The 10,708-nt window shown below is 40.7% G+C and overlaps 1 protein-coding gene across 1 annotated transcript in view; it reads left to right on the forward strand.

The window, feature by feature from the left end:
* The window catches only part of LOC108250532 (dnaJ homolog subfamily C member 5), a 33,126-nt gene that overhangs the window by 14,178 nt on the left and 8,240 nt on the right, over positions 1 to 10,708 (forward strand). The window contains exon 3 of the mRNA XM_037977118.1: positions 8,794 to 9,007. Coding sequence (XP_037833046.1) covers positions 8,794 to 9,007 — 214 coding nt within the window. The remainder of the gene's footprint in view (positions 1 to 8,793; positions 9,008 to 10,708) is intronic.

Raw genomic sequence — 10,708 nt, forward strand, 5'->3', positions numbered from 1 at the left:
GGTTGTGTTGGTTAACGCGACTCTGCAATATCGCGTGGACATCAGGGGCAGTTCCTCTGGATTGGCAGACCAGGGTGGTGGTCCCCTTATTCAAAAAGGGGGACCAGAGGGTGTGTTCCAATTACAGAGGGATCACACTCTTAAGCCTCCCTGGTAAGGTTGGATAGTCGAACCTCGGATTCAGGAAGAGCAGTGTGGTTTTCACCCTGGCCGTGGAACACTGGACCAGCTCTATACCCTCAGCAGGGTCCTTGAGGGTGCATGGGAGTTCGCCCAACCAGTCTACATGTGTTTTGTGGACTTGGAGAAGGCGTTCGACTCCGCCTCCTCAATGGAAGACGTGCTGGTGGGATTGAAGAGGTCTTCAAAGTATTCCTCCCACTAGCCCACGACACCCTTATGTTTGAACATGGTGTTCGTTATGGACAATCCATGACAAGAAAAGAAGTCCAACAACAGAACACCGCTCATAGGCGGAGGGAGACTACCCTCTTGTTCACCGGGGTAAACCCCATCGTACAGGCAACAAGTATGCCCACTCCTGCTCGGCGCCTCTCACCAGGGACAACTCCAGATTGAAAGTATCCAACCCCTCTCAAGGAGCCGTGCTTTGAGATGAGCCCGACTATTTCTAGCCAGAACCTCTCAACCTCACACACCAGCTCAGGCTCCTTCCCCACCAGAGAGGTGACATTCCATGTCCCAAGAGCCAGCTTCTATAGCCGAGTATCAGACCACCAAGGTCCCCCCCTTCAGCCACCACCCATTCCACATTGCAACTGAGCCCTTTGGCCCCTCCCATAGGTGGTGAGCCCATGGGAAGCACTGTTCAACCCATCATCTGAAAATTGAAAGAGTATGGCACAGCTGCAAATCTACCAAGACATAGCAATACATCTAAACCGACAGCCATTAATCTGAAAAGCAGTCAAGAAGACCATGGTAAGACCAAAGATCCACAGCTCAGATGAGACAAATCTGTCCTTTATGAAAGAGTGGAAGAAGAAAACCATTGTTAAAAGAAAGCCAGAAGAAGTCCTGTTTGCAGATCAGACCAAATCAACACAGTACATCACCATGAACTAACATCTCTACTGTGAAATGTGGTGGCAGCATCATGTTGTGGGAATGCTTTTTTTCAGCAGGAACAGCGAAGAACAGAGTTGATAAGAAGATGGATGGAGCTAAATACAGACCAATGGTAGAAGAAAATCTGTTAGATATTGTAAAAGACTAGACTGGGATGGAGGTTCACCATCCAGCAGGATAACAACCCAAAACATTTATCCAGAGCTATAATGGAATGAGTTAGATCAATACGAGATGACTGATGGGCAGTCATCTGTCTCGACAGATGACTGCCCATCCTGAACCTTGTTCTGGTTCTGCTGGAGGTTTGGAGTCATTCCTTTCCACTGTTGCCTATGTGCTGCTCATGATGGAAGATTGCGACAAAGTGAAAATTCAACAGAGTCTTCTTGCTTTCTTAGATAGATAACTTTTACTATTGTATTTCCCGGACTATATGGCGCACTTAAAAGCCTTCGATTTTTTCAAAAAACGACAGTGCACCTTATAATCCGGAGCGCCTTATATATGTAAGAAGTCGGAATGTTTTAGTACGACTTTGTTTAACTTCAAAGCCACACGCTTGCAGCATTAAGGCTCAGTTAGTCGTGCAGGGCTCTGTCCACAGTGCGCAGACCTGAGTGTGCGGTGGAGGCATTTATACTTGAGCTTAGTCGATGCAGTATCCTTCCGGGAGTTTTGAACCGTTTGATTATCTTTCAGAACTCACATAGAGAGATCATATAAATGCTGATACAGGTGAACCAGGTCCGCTAGAGCAGAGGTCCCCAACGCCCGGCCACTGACTTGTATCGGTCACAGTAGGAATAGTCAAGCAGCATAGTAAGTTCTCCACAAATTCTTTTTCCCAGGCATACCTCACGTAGATCAACAAAGTTGCACAGTCTGCAACATCTGTGCTTTCATCCAGCTGAATTGAAACGTCCCCTGCAGTCTTCAGTCTTGAAAGAAGCTGCTCCTCAAGGTTGCTTGAAATATCAGTAATCCTTCTGGAAACCGTGTTGTCACTCAGTGGAATGCATTTTAATTTATCTGCAGTTTTTTATGGATAATTATACTAACCATGTTTATTGCAGCAGGCAGGATTAATTTTTCTGCAATCATGTGAGGCTTTTTCTCTGTGTCCACACGCTAAGAAACCATGTATGATGCAAGCTGAGCTTTGTCATTCAATGTCACATTTCTGCATAGAAGATCAGCAGATGATTTTATCTCCTGTACCTTTCTTTGAAAAAAATCAAGTGGTTTATTAACCAACTCACTGTGAACAGTTTCTAGGTGTCTCTTTAGTTTGGTTGGCTTTAAACTTTCATTTGCAAGTTTTTCATGGCATATTACACACATTGGTTTTGCTTCTTGGTTTGGGTTAGAATAATTTACAAAACCATAATTTAAGAAATAGTCTTTGTAAGGCCTTGACCTGGATTTTTTTTTTTTTTCTTTGCTTCCTGTCCTTTGTTTCTGTGTTTTCCGCTCTCCTCAGATTGAAGGCGTTTGGTGGAGGGGATTTCTGTGCATTCATCGTTGTTATGGCGCCTCTCATCAGCTTTGTTAACGTTTTCAGTGTTATCCAGTCCCTTCAGGATTTTGCGTGCATTTTTTGTGATTGTTGCGAGCTAAAATGCTTGATTTCGCGGGGCATTTTCCTAAAAGTTGCGATTTTTTTTTTTTTTTTACTAAAATCAATAAAAAACTATAACTTTTAATATATAAACCAAAAATACGTACTAGTTTTGTAAGATAATTACCAACAAACATTGACATTCTCAAAAGGTGCTTTATTTGAGAACTTTGATAGCTTATAAACTGACATTCATGACCATTTCTGGATTGTCCCTCGTCTGCAGCTCTCCTCACATGTTTTGCAGACACAAAGTGTTTGTCGATGCGTTCATGTTCAATGATTACACTGCAGGACGTGCAAAACAGCTTCCCCCCTTTCTCGTGCATCTGGGTAGGAAATTGTTTTGCGACCGCAGTGAAGTTAGTTTTAAGATGGATGTTGGATATTTGCGCTCCGCGGAGTTAGCGGCGTGTAGCTCACGGCTGACCCGAAACAGGAACGCTAGTGTCGGCCAGCCGTCCCTAAGTGAACCACTGCGCATGAGAGAAGGGGCTGGCAGAGAACGCTAACTCCACGGAGCGCGAATATCCAATATCTAACTTAATACTAACTTCACTGCAATGTTTTGCGCGGTCCTTTGCTGAAATCTTTGTGGGCAAATGTGAAGCATTAGCGCACATTTTGGCTTCAGTCGCTGCTCCTGCATGCTCCCGGCATTCTGATGTTAACAGGATGTGACGTCACATCTCTTCGTGAGGTTTTTGGGGGTAAAGTTGCGGGAAAGTTGCGGTGTTTAGGACATAGTTGCAAAAAGTTGCGATTTCACGGGGTTTGCTTGATTTTGCATTAATAGTTGCGATCACAACATCGCCAAATCCTGGAGGGTCTGGTTATCAGTTTCTGTTGATGCTTTTTTTAGACTTACAGTTTTCCTTTTGCATTGATACTTATTCTCTGGAGAGTAATCTTCATGAGATGTAGCTTGGTCTTTTGCAGTGCCTGCCTTTTTTATTAACCAATCGTCCATTTTTCTCCTTCAGGTAGAATAGATCACCACCATGACTGCAGTTACAAAAGCAACAGACTCCATCTTGTGGCTAAATGATGAACTGCATGCATAATTCATGATAACAGAAAATAACATTTTTAAGAAATTAATTTGGTGACCCATAAAATTTTTTTTATGACCCCACTGTGGGTTGGGATGGGAATGACTGAAGTAGGCTACACCCTGAACAAGGCAGTTAAAATATTAGGAGTGATATCCTCTTCAGTTACATTAGACAAGGTAAGAAAAAATTCAGACCAAATCCTACAGGTCTAAAATGTGTGAGTAATTTGCTGTGGCCTGTCGTAATCATTCACACAGAGGGGACACTGTATCAAATATTTTTGTAAACCTTGCTTCAGTTTACTGAGCTTGATGTAGGATCCAACCTTGCATGAAACTGTGCCTAGCACAGACTGAAGATCTGTATATACTGTATTTAAAAGCTTAAGACTTTAAGGATAGCCCAGCTGTCCTACTCATTTCAACTGCCTGTATTTGAGATCTTGTTCTTTCCATCACTACCCAGATTTTGAGACCATAGGAGGGATGTCAATCAACCGGTAAACAAAGATCTTTATAAAAATGAATAAATTTTATGAATTTTATAAAAATGTTATAGATTAAAAAGCAGATCACAAAATGGTTGATATTCGGTTCTGAGTTCAGAAAAAAGCTGACACTGGTTTTAAACACAAGTGTCAATGTGTTCACTTGTGTTTTCTCAGTGTCCTTATTTGTGTCTGTGCATTAAAATTAAAATTACTCTGTGTGGATATGATGTTAGTAAACAAGATAAATAACCATAAGTAATGAGAAGAACTGGATTATGATCATAGGCCAAAAGAGCTCAGAAAAATTCTATCAAGAAAGCAGAATTACATGGGTTCTCATTCACAGCAGGGCAGATTACAGCAGTCATCAGGCACAGCAGCACAACATTCATCTTAAACCTGACCCTATTCCTGTTCCATTGTTTACAGAAATGATCCATTGTTCAAATAGTCTCAGATTACACATTTTTTCGAAAGTGAAAGGCCACTTACATTAACAGCATATACAATACAATAGATAAATGCAAATAAATACCATGACTAGCTACATAACTTATATAAATTAAAATTATTCACATCAGCTTGAGTTCAGAGGCTGCCTCATGTGTTCACTCCATGAAGGATGTCTCCCAGAAATAGATCTTAAGGAAAAGAGGTAAAAAAAAATTTTTTTTAAATGGAACCAAAATAAACTTCATGTGTGTCTGTGGATTTTTTTTACATTATTAAGGATGAGACAGCAAATAACCCTCTCACTATAAGTCAATACATGCATCCATTTACTTTACCCGCTTCTTCTTTCTGGGTCACAGAATCTCTATCTCTAGCCATCACTGTGCGAGAGGCGGGAGACACCCTGGACAGATCACAAGTCCATCACAGGGCCTCTCAATAATATAAGTAAACAATATATACTTTATACCTATGATATCCTTATTAAGCAATATGTGATATTATTTATGCAGCATTAGTAACAATATTTGCATTGCTATTTTTAATTAAAATCAAATCATGTTTTTAATTTTTTTTTGTTTAATACTGTGATATCTTGAAACTGTAGTATTATTTTCAAGGTTATCATAATATCAAAATCTTATACCAGCCCATGCCTAGTCAGAAGAGATTTTGTGAAGGGGCAGATTTGCCATTTCTTAATGTCCTCATGTAGTGGCTGATAGACTTTCCTGGCATAAATCTGACTAACTGTTCCTTAATTGTGATATTCAAATCTGACTCCAATCTTTCTCTGGACCTGTGTAAACCCATTTTGGGGTCTACACAATAAATATTCAACAGAAAAGATCCCATTTTAGAAATGAACTTCCTTTGTGAAAAGATTTTTCTACATCAGTAAACACCAGTAGACTTATTTCAGGACCAAGGTTAGCTTAAAGAAAGAATCTGAAATGAAGATGGCAATTGAAAGTTTTCCAAGATAAGCCAATTTCCTCTTTAATTGTTCAAATGGCATTAAAAGTCTTCTTTTATAACAGTGCTTCAGGTGTAGATCTTATTTTCGAGTCATTTTTATGAGTTTGTTCTGGATCAGAGGTGTTTTGGGTGATAACCCTTATTCCAGGCCAATGATTTTATGCTTCATACAGCATACATTGACAAAGTGTTTTAGAATGTGGTTGTCTGTCTTCTTAGAAATTGTTATAAAGTTCCATTTTTAAATGAAGTTCTTCTTCTAAATGGTGAGGCTTTTGTCAGGAAGGGTATCCGGCATAAAACACTTCTGCCAGAATTAACATGTGAGTTCATCCAAGCAACATAATACCGGATCCATTGAGGCCCGGGTTAACAACAACCACCACCGGTGCTGTTGAAATTGTGCTACTGTTAGTCAAAGACCATGAAGAGGGAAACATGCCAGGAGACAGAGGGAGAAGTAGAAAGTCAAGAGTGTAGGACTGAGGGTAGTAACTCTAAACGTAGGAACAATGACAGGCAAATGTAGAGAGCTGGTTGACATGATGCAGAGGAGGAAGTATTATGTGTACAAGAGACAAAGTGGAAGAGCAGCGAGGCTCACAGCATTGGGGTAGCTGTTTTACCATTGTCGATAGGAAGAGAAAAGGAGTATGGGTTGTTCTAAAGGAGAAGTTGGCAAGAAATGTAGTTGAGATGAAAAGAGAGTCAGACAGAGTGACGTGTCTGAAGGTAGAAGCAGAAATTCTGGAAGGATCTTGATGAAGTGATAGAGAGTATTCGCAGGGAGGAGAGAGTGGTGATTAGATCATATCTGAATGTACATGTTAGTGAAGGAAACAGAGGAGATGAAGAAGTGATGGGCAGGTTTAGTGTCAAAAAAACGAACCAGGATGGACAGATGGTGGTGGATTTTGTCAAGAGGATAGAAATGTCTGTAGTCAACACCTATTTCCAAAAGATGGAGGAACACAGGGTGACCTATAAGAGTGGAGGCAGGAGTACACAAGTAGACTACATTCTGTGTAGAAGACGTAACCTGAGGGAGATTGTGGACTGTGAGGTTGTGGCAGGGGAGAGTCTGACCAGACAGCACCAGATGATAGTGTGTAGGATGACTGTTGTGGTGATGAAAAGGAAAAGAGTAAAGGCAGAGAAGAGGACCAAATGGTGGAAGTTGAGGAAGGAAGAATGTTGTGAGGAGTTCAGAAAGGTGTTGTTAAAGGCTCTGGGTGGTAAGAAAGACCTTCCAGATGACTGGGCTACTACAGCCACAGTGATTAGAGAGACAGGTAGGAAGGTACTTAGTGTGTCATCTGGACAGAGAAAAGATGATAAGGAAATCTGGTAGTAGAGAAGTGAACCGCAGGAATCGATTATCCAGAGGAAGAGGTTAGCCAGAAGAAATGGGACAGCGAGCGTACTAAACAGGAATATAGGGAGATGCAATGTAGGACAAAGAGAGAGGTAGCAAAGGAAAAACAGAAGGCATATGATGAGTTGTACAAGAGGCTAGAGACTAATGCCCCTTTTACACGGGCTCAGCTGAAGGCGCTGTAAAGCCTGAAATCTCTGGCAGATAACACCTGTTCTACTCTGCGCAACAATCGCGGCATCCAGAGCATTTCTTCCACTATGCCTCTCTTCCTGAAGGCTCAGGAGAATCCCCATAAGTTTAAAAAACAGCAACAACACAGGGCCAACGTTGTCCATAGCACTTCCGTTGTTTACACAACTTGCGCCAGTTTTACGTACCACCCGCCAGTATCAATCCCAGTCTTGATATTTGAGCAGATGGACCAGCACAGGTTGTGGTCTCTGATCGGTCAGTGGATGTGGTCCAAATGCCCAGTGCACTCGCTGTATTATCAAGGAGTCAGTAAAATAGGTCCATCCCAAAGTGGGCAGGATCCAGTTATTAAAGAAAGTGACAGGGTTGCTTCTTTCACATCCCTCCTTGAGATTTATACTGTGTATGTTGTTCCGCATGCTGTAGTTCACGAATAGATCAACTTTTTCAGTTCAAAAGTTATTTTCATTACTCAGCTTTGCTGCATGCATTTCTCTGACTTTCCGACCTGCTCTTGTGGTAGAAAAGGTTCAGCTGACAGAATAGCATTGCAAGAAATAATGAGGCAGAGAAATGGCTCCCTCCTTTCTGTTAGCCAACGGGGGTATTTATTTCAGAGCACCTTGGTTTACATTCACAATATCCCAAAATCCCAAAGTCTGATTCTGACTGGGCATATTTATACAGAAACAATACAACTGTGTGTATTGTGACAATTCTAACCAATCTTGAACGCTCTATGACTTACAAAACCTTCTGGCGGCTACCTCCTAACTTCTGTCAGTTCTTGGAGACAACCCAGTCATTATCACTGGGTCAAACTAACCTGCACGTTCTTTTCCCAAACTGCTTTTTACATTATCATAACATCCTGTTCTGGTACAATGTTCTCCTGACAATAACAACTCTCAATCTTTCTTCACACACGAACATAGCACACTGTTAAACCTCTACACTTTTCTTCTACCACCTTGGCCACTCTGGAACTTAGTTTGTCTAACATTGCTAATAGTCCAGAGATGGACTGGATTTTTTTGGGCTGTCTTGGAGTGAAGCTTGTTGTTTACCAGCTTTTATCTCTTGGAGAATAAGTTTATCACTGCCACAAATTTTCTTGCACCAACACCATTTTGCTAATCCTTCTTAGGTTGTTGTTGGTGCAAATTTCCTCCACAGATGTTAGTGTTTCTTCCCCAGTTGAGTTAAGTTGCTTGTTTCAGGATCTTGGATTCATAATTTGTACCTTTTGTCAGGGTTTTATTAATTTGGGAGGTTTTAAAGGGTTTTAATATGTATATATTTGAGGAGCCCTTTGGGTACGTCATCACAAGATTTTCCAGGGAATGTCATTTGAATAAAGTCATTATCTTTTAGTCTAGAAATATTTTGATGAAACAATTCTCTAAACAAGTTCAGCTTTCTTGCTTTTTTGCCTCTCACAACCAAAAACTTCCCACTCAATAGAAGTTCAGAAGTGTGCTGATAGAAAAATGAGCACCACATAAGTAATTTTTTGATTCCATGTTTTTGTGTACAGGAAACTGGCTTTGAAGTTTCATCCTGATAAAAATCCAGACAACCCTGAGGCAGCAGAAAAGTTTAAAGAAATAAATAATGCTCACTCCATCCTGGTTGACTCCACCAAGAAGAACATCTACGACAAGTATGGTTCACTTGGTCTTTATGTGGCAGAACAATTTGGAGAGGAGAATGTCAACACCTACTTTGTTCTGTCCAGCTGGTGGGCCAAGGTATGTGAGTTAACTCCCTTTATTTATGACTGTTTGTCTTTGGCAGTCTAGACACTATATTAACAGTTCAGGAAATATTTATTAAATGCTATTAAAGGGATATTTTGGCCATTTTGAAGCCGGGTTCAGTAGAAAAGTTATGAACAATTAGCATCTTCCTTGTTGTAGGTTACTTTTTAATTGTTATATATTCTATGTGTATAGTGTTTTTTTTTTTAGTATCTTTTTTCTTTATTTTATCTTACCCTTTCCTCTATTGGGCTGCAGTAACGTGCAAATTTCCCCATTGTGGGATCAATAAAGTTTTATCGTATGTCTTATTTTATCTTATCTGATTTTTATTTTTATTTTTTGCATGGGACCACACTTCATAATGACAGATAACTTTTAAAGTTTAACTTGATTAATTTGAAATTTAGGAAGGCTTTTGTTCTTATCTTTAGATTTTGTTGCTAATTTGCATCTAATAACCAGGTTCAGAAATGTTAATATTCCAGGTGCGGACCTGTGTTAGTGTGTAATCCTTTAATGCTATCACTAACACATACAATCTCCAGAGTCTTGAAAAAGTTGTCATCACCCTTGAAACTTTCCACATTTTGTTACATTCCAGTCACAAACTTTAAAATATTTTACTGAAATTTTATGTGACAGACCAACACAAAGTAGATCTTAACTGCGAAGTAGAAGAAAAATGATACATAGTTGGTTTTTTTTACAAATACAAATCTGAAAAGTGTGGTGTGCTTTTGAATTCAACCCCCCTGAGTCAATACTTTGTAGAATCACCTTTGGCTGCAGTTCTAGCTGCAAGTTTTCTGGGGTTTGTCTCTCTCAGCTTTACACAGCTAGAGACTGAAATTTTTGCTTATCTTTTTTGGAAAACAGCTGCAGCTCAGTCAGATTGGATGGAGAATGTCTGTGAACACCAGTGTTTAAGTCTCACCACATAATACCAGGATTTAGGTCTGACTGAACCATTCTGACATAGGAAAATTATTTGATCTGACTCAGTCCATTGTAGCTCTGGCTAAATGTTATGGGTCCTTATCCTGCTGGAAGGTGAACTTCCATCCCAGTCTCTAGTCTTTTACAACTTCTAACAGATTTTCTTCTGCCATTGGTCTGTATTTATCTCCATCCATTTTCTTATCAAATCTGTTCTTCGCTGTTCCTGCTGAAAAAAGTATTCCCACAACATGATGCTGCCACCACATTTCACAGTGGGGATGTTTGTTCATGGTGATGTACTGTGTTGATTTGGTCTGATCTGCAAACAGGACTTCTTCTGGCTTTCTTTTAACAATGGTTTTCTTCTTCCACTCTTTCATAAAGGACAGATTTGTGGTGCACAACTAAGTCTTCTGGACAGATTGTCTCATCTGAGCTGTGGATCTTTGGTCTTACCATGGTCTTCTTGACTGCTTTTCAGATTAATGGCTGTTGGTTTAGGTGGATTGCTATGTCTTGGTAGATTTGCAGCTGTGCCGTACTCTTTCAATTTTCAGATGATGGGTTGAACAGTGCTTCCCATGGGCTCACCACCTATGGGAGGGGCCAAAGGGCTCAAGTGCAATGTGGGATGGGTGGTGGCTGAAGGCGGGGACCTTGGCGGTCTGATCCTCGGCTACAGAAGCTGGCTCTTGGGACATGGAATGTCACCTCTCTGGTGGGGAAGGAGCCTGAGCTGGTGTGTGAGGT

Source organism: Kryptolebias marmoratus, linkage group LG8, assembly GCF_001649575.2.
Source record: "Kryptolebias marmoratus isolate JLee-2015 linkage group LG8, ASM164957v2, whole genome shotgun sequence".
In the NCBI taxonomy this organism is placed as follows: Eukaryota; Metazoa; Chordata; class Actinopteri; order Cyprinodontiformes; family Rivulidae; genus Kryptolebias; species Kryptolebias marmoratus.